This window comes from Oryzias latipes, chromosome 6 (assembly GCF_053564925.1).
Source record: "Oryzias latipes strain Hd-rR chromosome 6, Olatipes_Hd-rR_3.1".
NCBI classification, from domain to species: Eukaryota; Metazoa; Chordata; class Actinopteri; order Beloniformes; family Adrianichthyidae; genus Oryzias; species Oryzias latipes.
Window position 1 is genome coordinate 34,312,916 of NC_136242.1, and position 27,046 is coordinate 34,339,961.

Sequence of the window (27,046 nt, forward strand, 5' to 3'; positions counted from 1 at the left end):
GCTCCCACTGCTGACCTCACATAAGGAAAGCATGGGGGGACCAGGACCGGCTGTGCTCCTGCAGCTAATAATAGCAGCTGGGAGGTGCAGGAGGAAGGACCGCGGAGCGTCCCGCCGAGCGTCCCGCCGAGCGTCCCGCCGAGCGTCCCGCCACGCTTAGGAAACCAAACGTTAATCATTTCCTTTAAGTTAAACTCCACCCGGTTAATGTCTTATCGCACACAAAAGGGAACCAGCTCCATCGTTTTCTCCAGCAGAGCTTGAACCTATTCGCTGGAACCCTCCTGTGGGGCGCGTGGGGGGGTTGAGCGCCTGTAAAGGGTTGTGATCCGCTACGGTGTGTTTTCCTGTTATTGGCAGGAATGATGGGAAATGTGTGCTGCCGTAATGGAAACCTCATGTTCAGGGAACTTTCCGTTAATTTGCCTCCAGCGATGGGATCCGTGCGCTCCCTTAAAATAGAAGACAGCCATTCAAGACTGCTGGAGCCTGGCCTGGGGGGGTCTTTTACGGACCAAACAGGAGCAGTAAAGTCACACATGCAAGGCTGCTGCTGGTGAGAGCAGGTGGAGAAGGTGCAGCTGGCGGGTCCACATGTTTGACCTTGTTCCTCCGACTCGGATGGAAAGCAGCATTCCTCCGTCTGCAGACAGACGGCTATTATTTATTCTCTGCCGTGACGTCAGCTGCTGCTGCTGCCTTCCAGCCTCAAGCTCCGCCCCTCCTCAACCAGATGCTGCTGCGCTCGACACATTACAGGCACCAACTGTGGCTGCAATCATTCTAATGGACCGGTCCGTTTTTAGAAAGCCTTTTAATCTGCTCCTGCAGTAAAACACCAACACCTTTGGTGCAGGTTCACTCGGCTGCTGCGTACGCTCTGACGGACGGACGGACGGACAGACGGACGGACGGACAGGTGGTAAAAGTCGGTTTCTGCTGCTCACCTTTGCAGTCCTAAGTACAGCAGATCAGACTGTGTTCAGGTTAACAATCAAACTCCTTTGGGTCAACACAGGCTGCCGGGTTCTACTGCTGAGGAAGATGATGGGGAGGAGAGACAGAATCATCCGAAACATCTGGTCCATCAGAAACATCTGGTCCAGAAAACATCTGGTCCAGAAAACATCTGGTCCATCAGAACCATCTGAAAACATCTGGTCCATCAGAACCATCTGAAAACATCTGGTCCATCAGAACCATCTGGTCCAGAAAACATCTGGTCCATCAGAACCATCTGGTCCAGAAAACATCTGGTTCTGACATCCCAAACATCTCAGCAGAGACGTTTGCAAACTTCTTTTTTTGTTTTCCATCTGACTCCTTCATTCACATTTTCAGTTTTTTAAATACTTATCTGAGCTGACAAATACTACACCTGTATTTGTACAGAGTATTTTATTGCCTGAGGGTTTGATGGATCCATGAAAACAGATGTAAGTCAGCTGTTCTTGTGCAACGCAGAGTAAGATTATTCCCAGTCTGACTGACTGAGACGCTCCTCCATGTCCTCCGTCTGAGTCATGGAGACGTTCTCACAACATGAACGAATGAAGTAAAAGTCAGGAGGAAACACAAACACCTGCGTTTAGCAGAACAACAGCTTCTTATCTGCTGCCAGCATCATTAGACTATTTATCCTGTTTCTGACTAAGTAAAACGAAAAACCAGAAGGGCAGGCGGAGATCTGCCCTGCAGATAAGACCTGGAAATACAGGCTGAGAAACATCTCAGAAATGTAAATATAAACACGCTCCTCCGTCACAAATCAGCAGCCAGACGTGTTCTGAGACCAACTGCTTTGGCTTCCACAAACATGGAGAAGGTTCAGAGTTAAGTTCTGGTAAACAGATTATCAGGGAGGGGTTTCCACCCACCGGGACCAGAACCCGTCTCGGCTCAGAGGCACAAAGGTTTGGCTCTGAAAGAAAATAAGGATTCTAGTGGAGCGTTTGAGACCCAAATGAGGCGGATGTCAACGGTCGGCCACTCACAGACATGTTTGAAAGAGCAGCAGTCCAAACAGGCCAGAACCAGGATGAGAAGCTGCTGGTCCTCCGTGAGAGAGTGTGTTTAGGTAACGTCCTAGCCGGGGAGAGCTGCGCCTCACAGGGCCAGCTGAAGGCCCAGGAAAGGGTCAGCAGGGTCAGGACAGGGAACCCAGCGACCTACGCTGCCATGTGTTCTTTGGCTTTCCTAGATTTAATTCTAGAAAAAGACTTTCATCCCTCTTCCAAGTGTTTCCTGCAGTTCGCTTCACCTGCAGTCTGTCTACAGGTGAGCAAACAAAACCTGAGCCAAAACCAGCAGCTTTCAGCAAAAGTGACCTGAGTTTACAGGCTCCGCCCACCAACAGAACAGGTTCATGTTTGCTACCTGAAGTTATTTTCTGCAGAACGAAAAGCGAAATGTTGGAATATTTGTTCATACTTGAAGCCTCTTCTCCGTTCATTCCTTCGTCTCCTTCGTTCTGCATTCCTGACGGGGCTGGGCTGCATGCACAGACACGCCAGCGCGCTCTGCACACCGCCACGCCAAACAAAGGCCTGCAGGAGTCAGCCGTGAAGCAGGCTGTAGGAGGGCAGGAGAACCGGTCCAGGAGGCGCTCGAGTGGGCAGCTGATAAGTGAGGGTTCATGCGCCGCCGATCACAACCAGTCGGCCAGCCTAGCTCTAAACCGTCACCGAAGCCGGTCCGGGGGGGTCCGACTTCAAACGTTCAGCGTAATTCAGACCCAGGAAGCCAGAATCCTGGGTTCACAGGAGGAGATGAGGAGATGAGAAATACCAGACTCCTGTCCAGACGTTTAGAAATCCCAATCGCCATGGAGACGGCATGAATACATGCCAGGAGGATCGAGGCAGAACGGAACGCGGCGGGAATGAGACGCCATGACACGCTTCAGAGAACTTCCAAAGTTATTGATCCCAGCACTGAAATGAATGAATTGATTAGTAAAGTCTAGACTTTCCTAACCCCCCCCAGAGTGACCTTAACAAACGTTAAGCCGTTGTTTCTGAGGAAAGATCAGATCTGTGTGATGATCCACATGTTATTACTGAAAGCAGGGCTCTGAACGGCGCTGCTGTTTGTACGTTCCACTTTCACTTTATCTGATGTTCAAAAGTTCTCCTAAAATATCCTGCTCCAGCATCAGGAGGAGGAGGAGCATCAAACATTACCTGCCAGTGAGGAAACTTCTGAGGCCTTTAAGCATCACTGAGAGCAACACTGCCATCTGGTGGCAGAAGGTGGGAGGACGAGGAGGAAAACGTCACCGTGGACGTTCAGCATTCAGACGCTGAAGAAAGGAAGCTTTCATCGATGCAGGAGAGTATTCTGGGCATCTTAAACCACATGGTGCCTGTGGGGGGAGGCTAACGGCGAGTTACCCCCCCTTCACCCCGAGTCAGAGCCCATTGAAGTGAAGGCTTTCTGTGTGAGGACCAACCAAACGTTCTAAAAATCGAAAAACAAACCAGAGATCTGGCCGGGGGGCTGGGGGGGGGGTTTGCTCAACAGTGCAAGAGGCAGTCGTGTGTGTGTCTGTATGACTGCAAGGGTTGTGTGAAAAACTGGAGGGGGGTGCAAAAGAAAGGCGTCATGGAAAAGTGTGTGTGTGTGTGTGGGGGGGGGGGGGGGGGGGGGGGGGGGGGGGGGGGGGGGCTGCTGTCACTGAATTAAAGTGAAAAGTTCAAATCTCCTCTGGGTGGAGTCCTGTGAGGGTCTGGAACAAAATAAGAAACCTTCAACCATCTGAGCGGGTCTTCAGCGACCCCACCCTGATCCGGCTCATTAACGCTAAAGTGGGGGCAGTTAGGCTAAAGCCCCAAAGAAATCCTGAATGTGCATAAACTCTGCATTTCCTAGAAAAGGCGTGTGCGTCTGCAGAATGCCTGAAATGATGGAAATGTCGCTCAGACCCAACGGGAAACGCCGTCAGGGGAAGCGGGCAAAGAAAAAGAAAAGAAAAACCTTAACCACAAAGTCGAGCGGCAGCAGGAAACGGAGAAGACCGCTGGAATTCTGTTACAGAGCATCACCAGGTCAACGAGCCGCCGTAGCAGCCGAACCGGACTCGGGTTCAAGTCCACACACGACGGCACCAGCATGGGCATTTCCAGTGTCTGATCTCACGCCAGCATTCAGACAGAGAATGGCTGTTTGGAGAACTGGCAGCGTTTCACATGACAGAAACTGGCCGGTCAACCCATCTGAACCGCCTGCTGGAGGGGGTGCTGAGCTCTGAAGGGGGCCGGGGGGAGGGGGGTTGACACGAGCCGCTCTACTTATCGGAACAACCGTACGGTCAAACCCGGAGAACAAGGACACTTTCAGAGAACAGTGCGGCCAATGTCCTGCTTTTACATAAAACACAAACATCCCCCTCCAAGCGCAGATATGAGGGCAGAAGTGAACAAACTGACATGGATGTTGATGTGACGGCGCAGACGAAGCGAGGAGATCAGCCTCCAGCAGATCTGATATCAGAGGAAACTCTGCTCCATTGTTTCCATGATTAACTCTTCCATCCAGTGATGAAAGCTCTGGACGCCGTCACGCCCAGGAGCTCAGGGAGGCAGGAATGACGTCACCGTCCAAGGCTGACAGCCCAACCACAAAGACAAACAGGTTCCAGGTGTGAGACAGGAACCAGGTGACGTGCACCTGAACATGCAGATGAAGGGGGGAGGGGGGGTATGAAGGGGCAGACCCTCACATTTGCTCCTGAAGGGATAGAAACATGCTCTCTATCAGAAACTGCAGAGGAAATTCTGCTGGATCTCCTCTGGCTGCCAGGAGTGAAGAATGCACCCCCCCCCCCAACCCCCAGCTGATTCTGTGACCCCCCCCCCCCAAGAGTTCAGCTGATGTCTGCAGAAACAATAAACAGGAAGTGGAAGCTCCTGTGAGAAAAGCGGGCGGGGCATTGGATCAGGTCAGATTGTCAGATCAGATCAACACGCTCAGGTACACAAAAGGCACCTGATTGGCTGAAGAGGGACAACGGGACCCAGAAAACATGTTTTCCCTCCGGGTCCAAACGGACCCACAGCAAATAAAAACTCATTTAGGACAAACGTTACATAAAGAGGTCATCATCAGCATCTGGAATATGCTAAAACTGAGATTCGGCCAAGATTGACTATCAGCGATGTCTGCAAAAAGGACACGCCCCCTAAATCCAGTTTGTTCGAGTTTCCACGCCACTGAGGCACAGCTGTTTACTTCCCCCTTTCCTTCTGAACAGCTGAGCTTAAGTGAACTTTGAGTTTTTGGGACAGAAACCGGCTCCTCGTTTAGATTAGCGCTGATTTGGCTATTAGCTAATCCCAAAGTGGGATTATAATCCGTTCAATCAAAAACAATCCCATTAACACACTGATGGGGGCTCTACGTTCATGCAAGGCCCCAACCTGTAACCACCGGGAGCTATGTGGGTTCAAGCGCCTTGCCCAAAGACACTTTGACACATGGGTAGGCAAGGCAGGAACTGAACCTTCCACCTTGCAATCAGAGATTTGCAGAGATCTTTGAAGACCAGGACGGCTCATAGCTGAAAAAGCTCCAAAAGGGTCATCTTTTTCAGTTTAGAGGTCGACCGCTCTTCCAGTGCCCCACAGTCTCTGAGTAACGTTAAAAGGCCACCCCCCCCATCTGCCCACAGTGCTGTGAAAATGCCTGGAGCTTCTCAGTAGATCCAGCAGGAAAGTTCTGTTTCCAGGAACTCCGCGGCTCAGAGGAAGTCCTGCATCGCCGCAAACGCCAACCTGTGTTTGAGGCATAAAAAGGGGAAGGGGTGGCCCCGCCTTCCCTATTCAGTGTGACTGCACCAGACGACCCCTTCCCTTCACGCCTGCCGGGGACAAACCCCACAAACAGGAAGTGAGGCGCCCAGCCCCTTCCGGTCTACCTTTCTCCACCACTTTCCATGCCAACTTCTCCTGATCCATTGTTGGAGGGAATTCTGCCTCAGCATTCCAGCCTCCGACTGACGCTGAAGCTGAGGAACCACTCGCCAGACAGGGCGCCATCGCAGGACATCTGCAGCCACACAGAACCAGCCCTGTATTAGTCCGACCCAGACTTTGGGGCCCTGTAAGTGCTGGGTTAACGGGCGCAGACAGGTTTGTGAAAAGGCCTCATTGAAGCCAGAGGGCGTGGTCACGCCGACTGATGCTGCCGTAAAGGCCAACAGTCCCACCAATAAAGGCAGAAAATGGCGTTTTATAACACACATCCAATCAAATGCGACGCTGTTGGAATGTGAGGGTTGGGGTTTTTCCACCGGGTCTGGTTGTTTCTGAACACCAACAGGTCAGAACTTCAAGAACTTTGAGTTTAACCTGCAAAAAGCACAAACGTCGATTCTCCTCAACAGAAAGTGACCAAAGAAAACTCCACATAAGTGCTGGTTTCCTGCTCGGCCCAGCTTTACTGGGTGGAGTCAGGCTTCACAAACACCAGCCGGGCCTGAAGAAACAAGAACCCATTCGGATCAGAAACAGAACCGGACACGGCCCACCAAAGTTCTTCATGCAGTTCTACACAGGGAAAGCTTTTCCACAGACTCGGAGCTTTCCGTTCCTCATCCTCATCCTCATCCTCATCCTCGTGACTGGCTGGGGGGGAGATTGCTGGAGCACACCGCTCTCATCTGACCCCCATGGAAAAAGCCAGGCCTGCTGAAGAGCGTCTAATGAGAGACACATGGCTGCCAGGACGCTTCGCCCACATCCAGAGCGACGCCACCATCTGCCACACAAACGCTCGGCTGTGACGCGTTCATTCCTACGCCGGCCGCTTCACCCTCACAACCAGTGTGGCTGTTGGTGTTTCTGACAAACGTCCCCATGGACGCTCCTTCCTGCACCGGGAACTCAGAAAGTCCTCCTCCAGTTACACAACAAACATTCAAAAATAGAAAGAAAACTTTGACTGCAGGCAAACATTCAACACCGAGACAGACGGATCTGCCCGTCCAGCTTCTGCGTCCCCCCAACCAGACTCAAGAGGACAAGAACCGCAGAAACCAGATCCTCCAAAAACCTTTCCATTGTGGCTTAAACCATTTAGTCTGGTGGAGCTGCGATCTTCAGAGGATCTGAAGTCCGGGAACATTATTTCACTTCTCTGGGATTTCTGTGGAGCTGACCTTCACCAGGAACCTGAGGGTCAGAGTTCATGCTCACACGGATCACCCCATTAGTGAAGAAATCACACTCTGAATGACAGCGTCACCACAGGACATTGCATCTCCTTTTTTAGTCTCCTGATTGGCTCAACGTCTCGGGGGGAGGAGTCATGTCTAAAAATAAAGCTGAGTGGATTCTGTTTCTGGAGGAAATGAGACTTCAGGTTTCTGTCCAGGTTCCACCTCTGCTGATCATCACCTGAACACAGAGGGGCATTGTGGGCTTATGAGACGACCCCCCTCTCTGATGCTTCTTTTGGGGGGGGGGACGTCAGCACATGAGGAAGTTTATTCTCTGTTTTTCCGGCTGCTGTTGAATATAAACACAATTACAGCTCGCCATAATGCGGTCCAGCTGTGCTGACGGCGTCTTGTCATTAAACTTCATCAAAACGCCGCTTTACAGCCGCAAGCTTAAATTTAGACGTTTGAAAGCGGTTAATGCGCGATCAGGCGGACGCGTCCCGCAGCCACAACAGATGGAACCGAAACGGCGGCTTCATCTCGTCATTCCCGAGCAGAGAGTGAGGTGACGCGAACCCGGATAAACCGCCAAACGGAGTCAATGTGATCAACCCACAGCTTCAAAGTCAACAAAAACAAACAGAACGCTTCAATCCCCTAATAAGGGAACGCCGCGTCCCACACAAACAGTGCTGAGCCGCTCACATGGGGGGGGGGACAACACACAAGAAAAGTTGGACGGGGGGGGGGGGGAGGAACCGTCTTCCTGAGAGATGTTGGTCTGCAAACAGAAATCCTCAAGTAAAGCAGCAGAGAGGCTCTGTGAGGCTGGCTTAGAGCCATGCAGAACCCCCCCCCCCACCCCCCGACGACAGCAGATTTGCCACACCGCCGCTGTCCTTAAACGCCTCCTCCACACTGCAGCGGGGGCCCACAAAACTCCAAAATGTGCATGAAAGTCAGAGAAACTGCAGTGAAGCACCAGCAGAAGGGTGGGGGTGGGGGGGTTACCTATAGAAGAAGCAGTCGCAGCAAACTAGGACCCCCATCCCGCCCGATGGACGCTCCCCGCTCCTCCTTCACGGCTGGCTACAGGTGCAGCCGGGCGCCGCTCTGCCGGATCACGCGTCTGCAGGAAAGCCCGGCCGGACGGACGCAGCCCGCCATTCGTCAAAGCGGCCGCCGTTCTCCTCCTCGCTCCTCATCAACTGCTGCAGCTGCCTTCCCGCTCCTGCCCTCTGCGCCTCCCTCTCTTTCACTCTGTGGCTCCCACTTGAAAGGCGGGAAGATTAGCTTGGCAAACAGAGTCCCATAAACAAACTGCTGACTGCACGGCGGCGCGGGGGGGGGGCTGCAGAGGAGACAGCAGCAATCTCTGCCATCTGTATACATCCTAACCAGAGCCCCTCCTCCCCCTCCTCCCCCAGCAAAGTCCTGACAACATCAAATGTAGACAGGTAAGGAGTGCAGGAGCTGCCGTCACCGGGGTCCACCGGATTCATGCATGCAGACCACACGTGGCTCCTCATTCATGCAACGGATGCAGAGATGCAGTAAGGGAGGGGCTACAGTGGGGATCAGCCCGCAAACGTGCACCAATCCCTGCAGAGGAGGTGTGTAAACAAAGTGAAGGACAAACAGCAGGGCCAGCCTCTTCCAACATCACATCTGAATCCATGAAAGCAAGAGAGGCCTGCAGCGCACGTATCCGTGCACGCTGCTGACGCTGCAGGATACGTGCACATGCATGGGTAACTGACACGGCGAGGGAAAACCACCCCGCTCTGCGCCGAAGCTCAAAGTCAAGCTGGACTCGGTGGCGAGCAAACATCCCAGCAGGACGGAGAGCAGAAGTCACCTTCAGGCAGTTACGCAACAAAAGCGTGGGGAGGGGGAGGGGGGCTTCATCTCCACTGCCGAGTTATCAGAGAGATGGACGGTACGAGCGCCCCGACACCAGGACCAGAACCTCAAGTCTTCATGGACACGAGTCATGACTAGGCCTGCACAATAAATCGTTAGCGCCATTTAAAGCTGTGCAGCACGCACATCGCAAAAGACGGCAGAAATTACGATAAATGGCTCCCTTTAATGTGCTTAAACAATCTTATACCATGGTCCGGTTGAATACTCGATTCTGATTGGCTGCTGGGTATGCGTTAAAACCTGATAACCGCACGGTGAAAAAAGAAGTTCCGGTCGGCTAGCTTAAATGATTTGTATCACTGCGCCAGCTTCTGTAAAACAACCTTTTGCTTCATCATCGGGGCAAAAACAAGCGGTAAGCGATTAACTTTCCCTCTGAATTGATGCTTTATTCAACCCATCGGGACGATCAGCATATATATATCGCCGAATCTTAACTGCAGCGGTGGTGCTGCGCGACGCGGACTATATGTTACGTGATGCGGCGCATCGCGCCGCATCACGTAACATATAGTACGCTGTTTATGAGAAAAGTGATACAAATCGAAAAAAAAAACAAGAATTAAGGACTAAAACCTGGTTAATATGTATTGCTTTTGTAAGTGACCATGGTATAAGCGGGTTAATGGCCTTAACCGCGGCTTCCACGGCGTGCGTTAAAAAGTAGTAACCGCACACTTCGAAGGCCATTAACCCTTACTTATGGCAGCTTGAAGTATTTACCCAATCAAATAAATGCATGTATGCATCTGACCAATCAGACGGAGGCCTTTTCTGTTAGATGCTCGCCTCCTATGTAGACGAGGCTCATTTGGAGAATAACTTATGTTGACTGATTTCATCAGTTGCAGTGAAATGGAATTTATGTTTTTGGTTGTTTGGTTATTTGTTTGTGTATCGCAAGTGATACAGTCATCGCAACATTGATCACCAACATCACAAATCGCAAGTTTTCCTCATGACATGCAGCCCTAGTAATGACCCGCGGGGGGTCTCAACCCCCAATAAGCATCTGACGAGTCGTTTTCACCCCTAACAAACATCTGACGAGTCGTTTTCACCCCTAACAAACATCTGACGAGTCGTTTTCACCTCCAATAAGCATCTGACGAGTCGTCTCCACCCCTAACAAACATCTGACGAGTCGTTTTCACCCCTAACAAACATCTGACGAGTCGTTTTCACCCCTAACAAACATCTGACGAGTCGTCTCCACCCCTAACAAACATCTGACGAGTCGTTTTCACCCCTAACAAACATCTGACGAGTCGTTTTCACCCCTAACAAACATCTGACGAGTCGTCTCCACCCCTAACAAACATCTGACGAGTCGTTTTCACCCCCAATAAGCATCTGACGAGTCGTCTCCACCCCTAACAAACATCTGACGAGTCGTTTTCACCCCTAACAAACATCTGACGAGTCGTTTTCACCCCTAACAAACATCTGACGAGTCGTCTCCACCCCTAACAAACATCTGACGAGTCGTTTTCACCCCTAACAAACATCTGACGAGTCGTTTTCACCCCTAACAAACATCTGACGAGTCGTCTCCACCCCCAACAAACATCTGACGAGTCGTTTTCACCCCCATCAAACATCTGACGAGTCGTTTTCACCCCCATCAAACATCTGACGAGTCGTCTCCACCCCTAACAAACATCTGACGAGTCGTTTTCACCCCTAACAAACATCTGACGAGTCGTTTTCACCCCCAATAAGCATCTGACGAGTCGTCTCCACCCCCCAAAAAAACATCTGACTAGTCGTCTCCACCCCCAACAAACATCTGACGAGTCGTTTTCACCCCCAACAAACATCTGACGAGTCGTTTTCACCCCTAACAAACATCTGACGAGTCGTTTTCACCCCCAACAAACATCTGACGAGTCGTTTTCACCCCTAACAAACATCTGACGAGTCGTTTTCACCCCTAACAAACATCTGACGAGTCGTCTCCACCCCTAACAAACATCTGACGAGTCGTTTTCACCCCCAATAAGCATCTGACGAGTCGTCTCCACCCCCAACAAACATCTGACGAGTCGTTTTCACCCCCATCAAACATCTGACGAGTCGTTTTCACCCCCATCAAACATCTGACGAGTCGTCTCCACCCCTAACAAACATCTGACGAGTCGTTTTCACCCCTAACAAACATCTGACGAGTCGTCTCCACCCCCATCAAACATCTGACGAGTCGTTTTCACCCCCATCAAACATCTGACGAGTCGTCTCCACCCCTAACAAACATCTGACGAGTCGTTTTCACCCCTAACAAACATCTGACGAGTCGTTTTCACCCCTAACAAACATCTGACGAGTCGTTTTCACCCCCAATAAGCATCTGACGAGTCGTCTCCACCCCCAACAAACATCTGACGAGTCGTTTTCACCCCCATCAAACATCTGACGAGTCGTTTTCACCCCCATCAAACATCTGACGAGTCGTCTCCACCCCTAACAAACATCTGACGAGTCGTTTTCACCCCTAACAAACATCTGACGAGTCGTTTTCACCCCTAACAAACATCTGACGAGTCGTCTCCACCCCTAACAAACATCTGACGAGTCGTTTTCACCCCCAATAAGCATCTGACGAGTCGTCTCCACCCCCAACAAACATCTGACGAGTCGTTTTCACCCCCATCAAACATCTGACGAGTCGTTTTCACCCCCATCAAACATCTGACGAGTCGTCTCCACCCCCCAACAAACATCTGACGAGTCGTTTTCACCCCCAATAAGCATCTGACGAGTCGTCTCCACCCCCCAAAAAAACATCCTACTAGTCGTCTCCACCCTCAACAAAGGTCTGATGAGTCGTCACATCATGACTGCTGAACATGAAGATTGGACTCTAAAACAGAGGTGCAGATGCTCTCATTTACGCCATAAAGAAGGACACGTCCACCCTGACCACACCCACTTCCCTGCTTCTATGAGGGGAGAGAAATGACAGCAGGGAAATGTTTCTTCATCCTGTGATGTCCTTCGTCCTCCTCCTCTTCCTCAGTAGCTCCTTTTAAGAAACCTGTTTTCCAGTCATCTGCACATTTTCAGAGCCCCTCCCTCACAGCAGCCACAGTAACTCCCTCCTCCAGCAAATATTTTCCTAAATGAAGTTAGGGGGGGGGGGGTACTCTCAGTCTCAGAGGTGAACATTAGCTTGGAGTCTCTGTGGGAGTCAGGAGTGAAACCAGCAGTAATGAATTTCAGAACATCTTCTAGCCGCCGGCTCCTCGCAGGCCGAACGCCACAGGAAAGGGAGGAGCTTCTATGGAAACGTCCATCCCGGTTCAGAGGTCCGCTCCAGAATTACCCGTCTCAGAAGCAGAGCAGAAATGCCACAACCCCCCATGAGGAAAAACTGGCTTTGATGAGGAAGACCTTCATGGAGGTTCAGCGTCTTCATCAGCAGCTGGAGGCCATTTTCACAGAGGAAGAAACCAAAACGTGACGGTTTCCTTCCAGACGGACAAACCGAAGAGCAAAGTGGGCAGCAGAACTCCACAGAACCACTGTAAGCCCTGACCAGAACCTTTAAGCATCAGACGATCAGAAAAGTTCTGATCCACTCAGAGTTCTGTCTGCAAAAGCTTTTCCTGAGAATAACTCGACTTGATTCAAATCCGTGATTGAGTCACTGAGACTTGAGGATCCAGATGATGGAGTCTTCCTCTGACTGGGTTTCTATGGGGGAGGGGGGCAAATGGGGGGGGGGGGGGGTGATGATGAATGTTCAGGACCGAACATTTCTGGTTCTCTTTGGGTTTAAAGCACCATCAGGAAAAAGTTCAAATTAACACAAATCAAACAACAATAAGACCCCCCCCCCCCCCCCCCCCCCCCTTAGTAGTTCTTCAACCCCCCCTCCCCCTCATGGTTTCCGGAAGGTCATCAAGTTCTCCAACGTCCGAGCAGAACTTCCTGTTCAGAACCGGAAGGTAAACAGCGTTTTTAGCCTAAAAGAACCGTCTTTTCTGACCCCCCCCCCGCAGAAAATGAAGGCTACGAGGAGCGGGGGGGTCGTAGGAATGAAAGAGCCCCCCCCGCCACGTCACATGCACGCGCGTCTCACCGGTTTAACGTGTAGGAGCCGTTCCGTTTGAACCTCATTCTGGACGACAGGACGCGGACGAAGAAATCCAGAGTGCCGGCGGTTCGAGTCCGAGACGGAGACGGACCGGGGGGTGGAGCAGCGCCGCTCTCCGCAGACCTCCGGCTCTGCTCCCCGGACCCCCTCCTCCCCCCTCTCCAAGGGGCAGGGTTACTGCCGGCGCCGGGATCAAAGCTAACGCGCGCGCTTCCGGTACAGACAGGTCACGTCAGGTGAGACGTCATATTAAAAAGATTCGGAAGAACGGAACCATCAGCCGGAGAACCGTCAGAGCAGTGGGGGCCATCGGGGGGGGGGGGGGGGGGGGGGGCTCTCACAATTGGTTAGTCCGACCAAAGGCTGCAGTTCTCCAATTGACCACTGGGGGCAGACTCCCCACTGACTGAGTCTGTCCTCTGGCTTCAGGTAAATCTGACGCCCCTGACGCTGGACGGGTGGGGGCTAGGGTCACCACAGAGAAGCTTCCAGCAGATCTAAACCCCACCGCAACACAAAGTTCAATACTGAACTGAAGTGCACACACACGCACACCGACATACACACAAACACACAAAGCTACAGCACTACGTGTGTGAAAGAAGCCAAGTTTAGAGAAGCTAAAACCACATGTGCCAGGTTTTCCTTTCCAGTACATACAGAGGCACCACTGACTGGGGCCGATCCAAGAGGTGTAGCATGAAAAGACTCCTACATCCATGCAGGCTGAGAGCCGCCAAGAGGCCGTCAATCTGTCTGCGCACGTATGCCCATGACGAACGCCCAGAGGCCGGGAGACCCCACCCCTGAAGCCCCCCGAGAGGCCTCTGCCATCCCATAAACCTCACTTGTTCTATTGCTGTAGTGCCACGTGAAAATTCAAGATGTCAGCTTTTTTATTGATGGTCACTCTTTCTAATATCAAAAACACTTTTTCTGCAATAAAATAGTAGATTTCTGTCCCACATTGTTGACCTTGGTGTCTAATCATACATTTGGACCATGCAGAAGCTGCATTTAGAAGCTTCCTGGTACCATATCCCAGAAATAATCTGCCAACTCGAGGGGTCAGCTAAAACCTGTGTATGTGGCATCACTGGTGGGGGTGTGGGGGTAGAGGTAGTACCTTTGTTTAGGCAGTCAGCCACATCCTCTATGGACTCTAGCACTGGTCCTCACTTCTCTCACCTATGGCTGCATGTGCAAAGCAGAAGCGCGTCGTGGTACACCATATCTAATAAATGTTTTGCTATAGGGTTGTGTTTTTACTATATTTTTTCACTTTTTTGTCAAAATCGTATTACAAAAAGCCCTTAAAAAGCTATTCATTGAACTTCCCTTTAATCCAAATTTCAGGATTTGATTCCAAAATCATCCAAATCGGCCCAGGGAGTAACAATCCTGTAGCAATATACGCGTAGAAATCACAGCCATCTTGGAAAATGGCGGCCATTTTTAAATTTTAGGTGGTCCCAATGGTGCCAGTTTGGAGCTCGTTTCCACACTTCAAAGATTGTTGCAGTTATCTGACGTCCGAGAGACGACTCATCCAAGCCATTAGTCTGATTACATAAATGAGTAGTCAGATTACCAACAAGTAAGCAAGACGATCTCTAAAGCACATGTCAAACTTAAGGCCCAGGGGCCAAATGTGGCCCTCCATGTCATTTTATGTGGCCCGCGAGAGCATTAAAGTTTTTAATTTCTTAAAATAATAATTGGTGTGTATTTATTCATATCTAGGGGGAATCAGACTTGAAATATGGGATTGGGCAACTATACATTAGGACTGAAACACTGTCCATATGACCTAACCTGACAGAATCAAATGTAAAAGGATTTATGCTAAAGTAACAAACAAACATATGTTTCTATGCAGCTGGAATCGTCACTTTAAAAAGTTATAGTAAATAAATAATGAGTTATTTAACATTAAGGAGTAGTTACATGTATTTTTCATTACGTTTAGTTACATGTATAAGTTATATCTGGCCCCTTGAGGACAGACACTATGCTGATGTGGCCCTCAGTGAAAATGAGTTTGACCCCCCTGGTCTAAAGCAGCAAAAGCAGCATTTAAGTCAATCTTTACTCGGTTTGAACCACTGAAGTGAGTTGCTGCAGTTCAAAGACTGGCACACTTCAACTGACAGCAATAGAACAGTGGCGCCACCTGCTGGTCTGCAGGGATAATGCAGACCAGCAGGTGGCGCTACAGTTGGTGTGAGGGGTCAGTGGAAGCCGACAGGTAAAGGTGTGCAGCACCGCTGTGGCTGACCGCTCTGCACTGCTATGAAGCCCGTCTGATTCCTGTCGACACCGATGAGTTGAGGCGGTGAAGATCCTCCTTCATCCAGGATGCTTCCATAGCAGAAGCAGCTTGAAAGTCCCACTCTGATCATAGGACAGTTTCTGTGGGGCGGCAGGAGGTCATCAGAATTCCCCCCTGAGTTGTGGGGGGGTGGGACGGGTGGCGTAGAGAAAGCCCGCCCCCATTTGACATCACATCATCTGTTTACACTCTCCTGGTAGCTTAAAAAAGTACAAGTACCTGGGCGTTCACATCAACAATAAACTGGACTGGTCAGACGACACAAAGGTCCTGCACAAGAAGGGCCAGAGTCGCCTCCACCTCCTGAGGAGACTGAGGTCCTTTGGTGTCTGTAGGCCACTACTCAAGACCTTCTATGAGACCGTCGTTGCATCAGCAACTTTCTATGCTGTGGTCTGCTGGACCACAAAAGAAGCTGGACAAGCTGGTCAGCCAGCTCTGTCCTGGGCTGTCCCATAGACCCGGTGGACTCTGTAGGTGAGAGGAGGATGCTGACCAAGCTGTCCAGCATCCGGAACAACCCCTCCCACCCCCTGTATGCGACGGTGAGGACCATGAGTAGCTCGTTCAGCCAGAGACTGCTGCCCCCCCAGTGCAAAAAAGAGCGTTCCCGGAGGTCCTTCATCCCAACAGCAGTCAGACTATTCAACAACACAGTCTAGGACTGTAGAAAACCACTGCTGCTATTTATTGCCTCATTTAATCCGTTATTTATGACCTGTACTTTTACTTCCACCTTGTATTATTATTATTTTTATTCTTACTCATTGCTGCTTTGTTTTTCGTACTTTTGCAACTTTTCTTGTTTTTGGCTGCCTAATTTCCCTCAGGGGATCAATAAAGTCCTATCTTATCTCATCTTATCTTATCTTATCTTATCTAAAAAGACCATTTTTGATTAGAGTGGGTTTTAAAAAAAGATCAAGGTGAAACATCTGCAACTTCCAGAAGTCCAGAGGACTTTTCAAAGCTTTTACTGAGACTGAAAAACAACCAGAACATTTCAAGTCTTTGTCGGTTTCTAAGAATCTAATCTTACTTTTCTACTTAAAGGTCTAAACAGCTTCACCGTCACACTCACCCACGCTGATGGAGGCAGAGCTGCCACACATGGCGCCAACCCATAACCATGAATACCATCAGGAGATTCAGTGTCTTCCTCAAGGACACTCCAAAACACGAGAAGGCAAAGTGGGAATCAAACCTGTGACATCCCAAACATAGGCTGACCACTTTTACACAGCCTGATTGGTGGGGACTCTACATGATCTGCATCTAAAGCAGGCTGTTTAAACACAGAGGAGAATTAGAGCAGAAAGTTTAGTGATAAAATAAAAACTGCGTACATGTTTGAATGGAGGCTGCAGTCCATCGGATGGATTCTGGTTCTGTAGCATTCTGATGTGGTCATGTGACCCAGAGCCCGGTACAAGCTGGGAAGACCCAGAGGCGCGATTACGCAACACGGAGATCTGATTTCATGGCCACTGGATCCCTCACTCTCACTCCTGACCTCTCCTTTGCTTTCTGTCTTCTCTGCAGATTTATTCCTCCTCTGAAGCCGCTGGCGGCTGAGCGGGTGAGGAAAGGCCAGGCGTGACCGCGGGGGCCGTAACCGCTCACCAAAACACGCAGATGCACAAAAACCCAGACTGTCACACAGAAGGACTTCTTGGAGTCAAACCAGTGGCGTCGCGTTGAGGCTCTAAAGCTGCAGAAAAGCCTGCTGAGCGGGTTGAACCTGATCAGGGGAGAAGGTCCAGAGGATCTGCAGATGAAGGGATGCAGACTCCATCAGGGACGGACGCTCACAACCACAGCGTTTGCAGCCTCCCCATCCCTCCGTTTGTCCAGGATTTGCATCCTGATGGATTTGTTTTCCTGTCTCCCTTCAGTTCAGGACTTGAAACCACACAAACGGAAAACAGCAGAACTGCAGGTAGAAGCGTTTTGGGTGTTGAGTCCAAATCTTGGATCACTAGTTAGGAAACTACAGATTCAAAAATATCCCACTGCAGGGAGCTCCTGCTGCAGAAACTGCACCTCTGCCTGTCTTTATATATGTGCAAAACAGCGAGTCCCTGTTGGTTCTTAATACCACTTTTCCTTAAAGTTGACATTTTACAGCTTTGCACTGAAATACAAACTTTCATCCAAATGTCATCCGCCTCCATCTAACCTTCTCCTCTGCATCCTCCACCCTCACGTCCTCCTTCATCCATGAACCTTTCCTGTAGCTCCAATCTTCATCATCGTCATCCCTCTTCCTCCTCCCAACGTCTCCTTCTGCATGGATCTCCTGAACATCTAGGATCCCATCCTCTGATGGATTCATTCCTGACCCATCCTGCTCCCACAGAGATCCTTCCTGTCTCTGAACCAACAACACGGCTGCTCTCACCGCCGTCTGCTCCACCTTTCCCGGGGTTCTTGCTGTTCACAGAGGCGACCGCCGTCTCTCCAGGAGCCGCAGAAGACGTCCTCCTCAGAGAGGAGGAGCGCTGTGAGAGGACAGTCTCACCTTTGAATTCTTCCACATGTTCACACCAGAGAAACAGAAAACATGCTGCACAACAGGAAGCTCCAACTAGTTAGCCGTCCCTTCAAAACAAGAGCGTCTCTAGAGACCGTGGCACACAGCAGCATGAAGAAGAAGAAGACCCGCCCCCCCAGACCCCCCCTTCCTTTTCTGCAGGGACGCATGAACTCAGCAGTCCAAACCCGTGGACTTCTGTTCTTCTGACAGGAAACGCTCCCTCTGCCTTCCCCTTACAGATGAGACGTGCAGGAAGGTCGGGAACGGGAACGCTCAGGAACCCCGACGGCCCGCCCCGATCCGGACACTCCTCTGCTTCAGTCCACCTCGAAACAGGAAGTTCACAGCGCTCAACGCGTCTGCAGGAACGCCATCATTTAATGAGCTTCTCATCTGGGCTCCAGCACAACAAATGCATGGGGGGGGGGGGGTCAAAAGAGAACAATGCCAGAAATTGCTAACGGGTTGCATGATGGGAAGTGATAAGAACATTATTTTATCCTGTACAAACACCATCCTTACAGAACTTTGCTGTTGTTGGAGTAAACCTTGTTTGTTGGAATAAACCCATCATTTGTGGAAATATTCAAAAAAGGATTTTAAAAATCCAGACAGAGATTTAACAAAGAAACAAATCAGAACCAAAAGCAACAGTTAGGGTCCAAATAAACGACTTCAATCCAACCAAGCCCCAACAGTAGCAGACCAGCAGCAGGAGAATCAACAAAAGATGCCCCCCCCCCGTAACCACCATGCAGATCTCCTCTGTTGGATGAGAATGATGACATCACTCTTTAACTGCTGTTGTAATTACAGCAAACGACGACGATGAAGGGAAGCAGAACTTCCAGGAGTCTTCTTCTCTGCAGACCAGCAGAAGTCCAAACGTCACGTCAGAACCTTCAGCCTTCTGTCCACAGCCGCCGCCACAGGAAGTTCTGTGTTAGAAAGGTCACGAGCACATCCTTCCCTCCACCTTCACACTGCTGATTGTTTCTGTTTCCTTCACCCAACTACAGAAACCCAAAGGAGGTGCTCCGCTCCACCGTGAAGCACTGACGTTTGCCTGAAGCTGACATGAACAGAACCAGAACCAGCAGGAGGACCTCAGAACCACTGAGCGATGGCATGAGGGATGAAATGAAGGCGTGTAGAGGACAGTTCTCCTCTATCCAGGTTGATTCCATCCCAACAGTCGGTAAAAGCAGCGAACTGGTTGAATTTCTCAGCTCCGTTCCTCTGTTCTGGTCTGAGAGCGGATTCTAGACGTGGCCCCTCCGTCTACAGGTCAGGAGAGTAATAGGCTCACAAAAAGCCAACTAGAAACCACTCAGACCTTTGGTGAGCCTATTACTCTCCTGACCTGGAGACTGAGGGGTGACTTCTTCACCATCTTCTTCCTCAGAGTTGCGTTCTCCATGCTGAGGTCTCCAGGACGGTCCTGAAACGCCTCCCTCAGCTGTTTTCAAACGGCGTCGGGTCAACGCCTTCAGCGTTTCTGCAGCGAGAGCGGAAACCTGGTGCTGATCGCAGACGCTGCTGCTCCTCGTTTTTCAGGAGTCGCCTTGCTGCCAAACCTGAAGTTGAACGTCTGAACTATGAAAGCCCGGCCTTTTGGGTCTGAAAGACCTTCTGAGAGGAAGCAGCTCCGTGGAGGATGTCAGGAAGGACAGCTGAGGAGTAGAGGACTCCGCCCCTGTCAGGGATGGAGAGACCTGCTGCTGTTCACAGGACAAAATCAAGCTGGTCTATAATGATAGGCTCATTGCCAACAAATCCATAGTTGCCCCAAAGATCCTCAACGATTGCCCCAACGATGCTGGAACTACGGTGAAAAATAAAAAAGAACAAAGAAGGTCTTTCAATGTAAAAAGACTCCATGATGGTGGTTGAGCAGACGACAGGAAGCTCAAAGCAGCTCATGAATAAACCAGATCATCCATGTGGCGAGAATCTGAAGTGAGGCGTCGGTAACAGCTGTGCGGTGCTGCGACACGGGTCAGAACCCCAGCAACAATGCAGCTCTGCATGAATTATTGCTGGTGTTGATCACTGATCAATATTCTGCTCTCACGCTGTAACAAAGGAACCAAAGGTCAGAGTCAGCGTGACGACAGCGGCGCTCCGCTTCACTTCTGGAGCAGGTGACTGCCTGAAGATGATGTGAGCTCATCTGCCAGCGGCACCAGGCTGAGGGGGGGCAGCGGAAGCAGCCGCCTCGGTCTGCAGCAAAGCCACTTTCCTCCAACGCAGGCCGGAGAGCAGCACTTCCAATCTCACATCACAAGGACGAGATCCCCAAAGTAGACGCTCAAAAGCCGGATCCTTTTCAAACTGAGGCGCGTTGTTGTTCAGTTTCTGTGGCTCAGAAATGTTCCATTCAGAGATCCGGTGATGGTTCCGCTCGTCTGAAATGGCTTTTTCTACTGTGTGATGGCAGCACATCCTGCCACACCCACAAACAAAATGGCGGTAACCTCCCCCCAGCATTGCACACTTTCTTTTTTTAATTATTATTTCAGATTCTTCATTCTTTAATAAATGCACACATTTTTGAGTTAAAATATGCATTTATTATCAGTTTCCAATAATAATTTGTAGCTCATGTACATTTGTTTAGTTTACTTATTTTGGTTAAATTCATGTCACCTGTTTTTGAGTCGGCAGTTCTGAGGGTCCTACTGGTCCCTCCGGGTCTGACTGAGGTTCTGCTCCTGGAGCTGTGCTGGGAGGACCGGCAAAGGAGGAGCTCAAGTCTTCACAGCCTTTAAATACTCCAGTCAGACAATTGGGCAGGTACCATCTACAGCACATATGTCAAACTCGAGGCCCGGGGGCCAAATGTGGCCCTCCATGTCATTTTATGTGGCCCACGAGAGCATAAAAGTTTTTGATTTCTTAAAATAAAAAATAAAAATTGGTGTGTATTTATTCATATCTAGGGGGAATCTGACTTGAAATATGGGATTGGGCAACTATACATTATGACTCAAACACTGTCCATATGACCTAACCTGACAGAATCAAATTAAAAGGATTTATGCTAGAATAACAAGCAAACATATGTTTTCTACGCAACTGTAATTGTCACTTTCAAAAGTTATAATAAATAAATAAATTAGTTGTTTAACATTAAGGAGTAGTTACATGTATGTTTCATTACATTTAGTTACATGTATAAGTTATATCCGGCCCTTTGAGGACAGACACTATACTGATGTGGCCCCCAGTGAAAATGAGTTTGACCCCCCTGATCTACAGGAACCTCCCAGGGGAGAAACCAATGGACTTATTTAATGTTTATTTGCTTTGCATCTGTTGGTTATTCTTCATTTTGTTCAACTTTTGATGTTTTTGTCTTTTGTGTTTAGTCAGGTCTTTATAGTCTTTGTCCCCCCCATGTTTCTCAGGTGGTCTGATCAGCCACTATATTTGTTCCCCTGTTGTGTCTTTGGTGAGGTCAGTTTGTTTCGGTTACTTGGTCTGTTCAGTTGCTTAAGTTAAAGTTAAGTTTGTTGCCTGAGTTACTGATGTTTCTGTTGACCTCTTTAAGGGCCCAGTTTGTAAATCTTTTTAAATTTTTTTGAGAAAAATGAAAACTTTCATTTTTGATAAACTTCTGTTGTCCTCTTTGGCCGTTCGATCCTCAAATACTGGAATCTAAATGCAGTTTGAAGAAACGACAGACCTGAAGATGGAAACCAGGATTTGGCTCATTTCCAAAACAAGGGATGGATGAGCAGAAAACCCTGGTCAGAGGAAGGTCCTGGTGTGGGACGGAGGCTCTTCACAGCCTGGAGAAGCTTCTCCTCCACCAGAAGCTTCTTTCCAACAATCATCTCAGATGTCTGCAGACTCAGGAAAAACCCAACAACTTTGACGTCGACAGACAGAACAAGTAAATCTGGAACCTTCCTCACCTGAAACATCACATTACTGCTGACAAAGTTGGAGGCTGAGCGCCATCGGGTCAGGCAGTCAGGGGCCAGGCAACTGTGCCGCACCGGGTGACTGTGCCAAACCGGGTGACTGTGCCGCACCACGGTGAACGTGCCGCACCACGGCGAACGTGCCGCACCACGGCGAACGTGCCGCACCACGGCGAACGTGCCGCACCACGGCGAACGTGCCGCACCACGGCGAACGTGCCGCTCCACGGCGAACGTGCCGCACCACGGCGGACGTGCCGCACCACGGCGGACGTGCCGCACCACGGCGGACGTGCCGCACCACGGCGGACGTGCCGCACCACGGCGGACGTGCCGCACCACGGCGGACGTGCCGCACCACGGCGGACGTGCCGCACCACGGCGGACGTGCCGCACCACGGCGAACGTGCCGCACCACGGCGGACGTGCCGCACCACGGCGGACGTGCCGCACCACGGCGGACGTGCCGCACCACGGCGAACACGTGCCGCACCACGGCGAACGTGCCGCTCCACGGCGGACGTGCCGCACCACGGCGGACGTGCCGCACCACGGCGGACGTGCCGCACCACGGCGGACGTGCCGCACCACGGCGGACGTGCCGCACCACGGCGGACGTGCCGCACCACGGCGAACGTGCCGCACCACGGCGGACGTGCCGCACCACGGCGGACGTGCCGCACCACCGCGGACGTGCCGCACCACCGCGAACGTGCCAGGACCATGCCAAATCAAGGGCTGTGCCGCCACAGGTGACCATCAGGGTCTGTGCCGGATTGGGAGCCGTCCAGCAGCACGTCGCACTCTTGAGGGCTAAAGCGGCCTGCTCATTCCAGCGAACTGGATGGTCCTTCACCCCCCCACGATCCGACTGCTGCCCCAACCTGAAGGCGGACACATGCAGCCATTTAAATGAAAAGGGGAGTATTTTCTGTTCAAAATAACAAAGAAAACAGTCAGTCCACTCCAGGAACACGTTTGCAAACTGCCAGCACTTTTTCATGGCTGCTGTCCTTTTATCCCCTTCAGATCAAAGAGCTTCTCCTCCTCCATCTCCTAATCTGCCCACTTCTCTCCTCCTCCTTTCCCATCCCTCCCTCCTGTTAGCCCCCCTCCCTCAGCGGAGGAGCTGGTGACCAAAGGTCTGACTTCAGAATGATTACACGCTCCATTAACCCATTCTCTTAGTGATCCGAGCTGCTCATTTACAATGCTAGCAGTGCGGGCGCACGTACACGCACATGCGTGCGCACACACGCACGCACACACACACACACACACAGCGGCGGCGGTTCAGCAGAAGCTCCAAATGTTTCCAAATGGTCTAAAGTACTGAAGGAGAGAACAACAGGAGAGGTCAAAGGTCACGCCGTAATTCTGTTAGGAGTCACCTTATCTCCCTGCCAGGCCGTCTTAACATGAAGCAACACCCCAAAAAGGAGCCCCCACCCCTCCCAAACTGCCTCTATAGTGCCTCAGCCAGAGGAGCTGGTAATCAGCCAGCAGCAGCCAAACCATTTATGACTGATGACTTTCAGATATCTGATCCGACTTTGCTTCACGATAAGCTGAAGGCCTGAGCCCGCAGACAGCAGGCTGGCCGCTTACAGGAAACCACGCAGACGGCGGTTTACCATTTGCATAGCAAATCCACGGCTGCTTCTGCACAGACGTGAGCTACACCAAGACGCCCTTTCCTGTCACTAATGTCACAGGTTCACGCTCAGCGCGCGCTGATGACCTTGAGCTGCAGGTGCGGCGCTGCAGCAGGTGCACGCACCCGACACGGACCACCCGGCCAAACTCATGATGAGCTAAAAATAAAAGCGCAGCCTCACCTACTTCTGTTGGCTCCGGCGCAGATGAAGCCACCAAACACAGAGGCTGCTTTGGTTATTCAGGAGGAATGTCTAACATCAACCACAAATCAGATCCAGCCTGATTGGTGACACACAACCCCCCCCCCCCACCCCACCCCCCCTGCCACTTTGATTGATGCAGGACAGAGGCTGAGACCCAACATCTGGCATCTTTGTGCAAAGAGCTCTGTGCCAACCGACACGCGTGTTGGCATGTGTGGTGACATGTGGCACTACTTCTGTTAGCATGGCGGACGCACACAAACGCACTTCCCAGTCTGACCACTAGGTGGCTGGTTACATAATAGGCTTTTTTTCAGCCTTTCCTTCATCATCAAGAGGCTTCAACCATTTTTGACTTCTGTGTCTATATCTTGGATATCTCTACAGACATTGTGGGTTTGCATTCATGGAAACGTTTTCTTTCGGGTTTGGTGAAGCCGGTATACTGTGTGTGTCTGTGTGTGAGGGGGGGGGGGGGGGGTCACCTGACTTTGACCTTCAGATTCTGCACTACCAAAGTGAAGACTGACAGGGACAAAGCCCACGGACCGGTTTTCACTCCGCCCCCCTCAGCAGTGCTCCTAATGGCATTTGGGTGGGACAGGGACCCGTTTGTAGCTCTGCTTAGTTTACCTATTGGACAACCCACCTGCCAATCAGAACCACGCCCCTACATACACACAGTTGCCATGGATACCAGATGAGTGAAGTCTGCAACCAGCCTCTAGTGGTTTTTTTGAGGAACTACAGCTCTCCGGTTTGAATCATGTACAGGCAGAGGGGGCGTGGCTTGCTTAGTCAGGTGAATGACTTTTATATCTGTATGAGGATGCAGACTGGTAATCCAGACTGATCCGTTTGTGAACCTTTTGGTTAGTGAACATATTTGTTTTAATCACAGAACAACATCTGGTTTGATTTCACTGCAGGAAACACGCGGTTTCTGCGCATGTGCAGCGGGGGAGCTCTAGTCTCCACCTATGCAGAATTCCTGCAGTAAATGATCAGTTCTTCAGAATTATCAATCTGGTTCGGAAGCACAAATAATTGTTTTGGCCCACTACGGCTCCCCCCTGGGCAAAACGGGGCTGGGGTGGCGAAGGTTTACCCTCTTTCGGGTCTTCTGGACGTCCGACAAGCAGGATTCTGTTCCACGTGATGGAATCAGAACTTTGGGGGATGTTTTGTCCGTTTCCTCATTACAGTTGTGTTATTGAAATGTACCCAGAAGCCTTCACGCGTCTGCGCCTCCAGAACTTTGGTGCCGTGGCATGTTGGACCTGTCAGAGTTTGCTGTCAGGCGCCGGTTCGGAACCGGGACCTGTAACCACAAAGCTGCTAATGTTAGCCCGCTCCGCCGGTGCTGATCACGCCTGACATGAGCTCCGAATCCGGGGAGATGCTATCGCCTCCGCCGCGTCTCAGGTTAGAGGAGGCCGAAAAGCGGCGGAGGCGCCGCGGAGCAGCACCTGCCGCCGGTCATGTCGTCCTGATTCCGCTTAATCGCTGCGGGACGAGGCGCTCCCCCGCGCCGCTACCCGGCTGGCCCCCGGAGCGATGCTAAGCTAGCATCTGCTGCCCGCGAAGACAGGCTGTTTCCGGGGGAGCTGGCGGTTGTTCCGCGGGCCGCCGAGGGGTCACCGACCGAAACACAAAGACCCGTTAGCGTCTGCACTCACCCCATCAACCAGTCCATGTTGCTGCTCGGAGCTAGCGGGGCTAACGTTAGCTGGCAGGGGATAAATCCACCAGGAGCTGGAGGCTACCCCCTCGCTGTTCCGGACACCACCCTCGCTGGTCGCCTGGCCCCCGACTCCGGTCGGTCTCTCCCGGGGCCCGTGTCTCCTCTCGCGGTCGGATCCCCCGGCTCCTCACAAACGTCGCTTAACTTGGAGCGACTGTCCTTGTTTTGATGCCCGGCTAGCTCGGCTCATGGGGCGGCAGCGGGACGTTGGCCAGCTGGAGCCCGGAGTGACTTTGGAGGCGGGCGGAGGTGAGCCGTTCAGCGGCGGAGGCCGGTGGAGCGGGCGGCTAGAGTGCTGCTAAAGCCGGTAACTCCCCCGTCACGCAGTCCGGTGTGTCCGCCTGTCTGGAGCTCAGTGAGCCGCTGATGTCTGAGCCAAATCTGCAGTCAGAGTCCGGAAGTAAACAGACCCGACGACCGCCCCTCCCGCGCGCGAGCCGCAGGAGCGCAGCATGCTGGGATATGTAGTTTAATACTGCAACGAAGCGCCGGAAAGAAAGAGAGAAAAACGTCCTCACCTTAACCCAAACACAATTATTAAAGTCCCACTCTGATCAGCGTTTGATTGATTCTAAAAGCCATATTTCCAGAGGTCTTTTAGTTACAGTGATGCCGTTTTTAGCCAAAAATCCTGAAACTGCTGTAGTTTACTAGGACATAGTTTCTGTAGAGCGGCAGGAGTTCATCAGAAATTCACCTCTTGAGATGTGGACCTAACCCCAACCCCCCTCCTACATACTGAGAACTCTCTGTTTACATGCTGTCATGCTTGCTAAATCCCCTCCCACACAAAAATGGCAGCAATATCTGAGCTATCCAGAGTTTGGATCCAGATTCCAGCTCAGACGAGTACGACAGAGTTTTAGGGCCAGTTCACAATAAGTTTGTTTTTTTAATTATGACTCTTAAGTGACACATTTCCGAGACAAAAAGTCATGACTCTTAAATTATGAGATTTTAAGTAGTACATTTATGAGAAAAATCTTGTAAATTTATGAGAAAAAAGTCAAAGATTGACAAGGAAAAACACCCAAGTTTTCTGTTAATCGGAGCCGTGCTCAAAAATGAAATGTGTGGAGGCTTTTGTGAAGCTTTGTTTCCGGATAGGTTTATAAAAAACAAAGAGATTCTGAACCTTTAGGCGATTTAAATTCCAGATTATTTTCAGTGTATTCGTCTTTCCGGGGTCTGGTGTCGGTAAAGCGGAGTTTCATCTGTAAAATAAGGAGCTCAGAGACACGTTTGGGTGTAGAGGACCACTACTTTATTCTGCCCTGTTCATTCACACCCAGAAGTCCATTTGTCTCATGACGTCATGAACCTGTCATGCACAGAACACCAAAGCTGAAGGTAAACAGTGTTCCATACGCCCCCTCCTCCACATAAAACGTCCCATTTCAGCATAAAACAACAAAGATGAATGAAAGTAGTCTGTTATATTAGCATTAGAATGATGAAAATG

General features: G+C 50.9%; 1 protein-coding gene and 1 long non-coding RNA gene across 5 annotated transcripts in view; one reads left to right on the forward strand and one right to left on the reverse strand.

Annotated features, from left to right (window-relative positions):
• The window catches only part of mob2a (MOB kinase activator 2a), a 33,862-nt gene extending 7,833 nt beyond the window's left edge, over positions 1-26,029 (reverse strand). The window contains exon 1 of one of the 4 annotated variants that reach the window (XM_023956154.2): positions 25,520-26,029. In XM_023956154.2, coding sequence (XP_023811922.1) covers positions 25,520-25,536 — 17 coding nt within the window. In that variant the 5' untranslated portion in view covers positions 25,537-26,029. Of the gene's footprint in view, positions 1-8,170; positions 8,442-13,166; positions 13,430-17,692; positions 17,851-25,519 lie in introns of those variants that run through there. The other 3 variants (XM_078949129.1, XM_023956156.2, XM_023956152.2) reach the window with 3 other exon arrangements.
• LOC144992503 (uncharacterized) lies at positions 13,285-17,171 on the forward strand. The gene is made up of 2 exons (XR_013656511.1): positions 13,285-13,417; positions 17,056-17,171. It is a non-coding gene; the product is annotated as an uncharacterized LOC144992503 (long non-coding RNA).
• Positions 26,030-27,046: the final 1,017 nt, after the last annotated feature.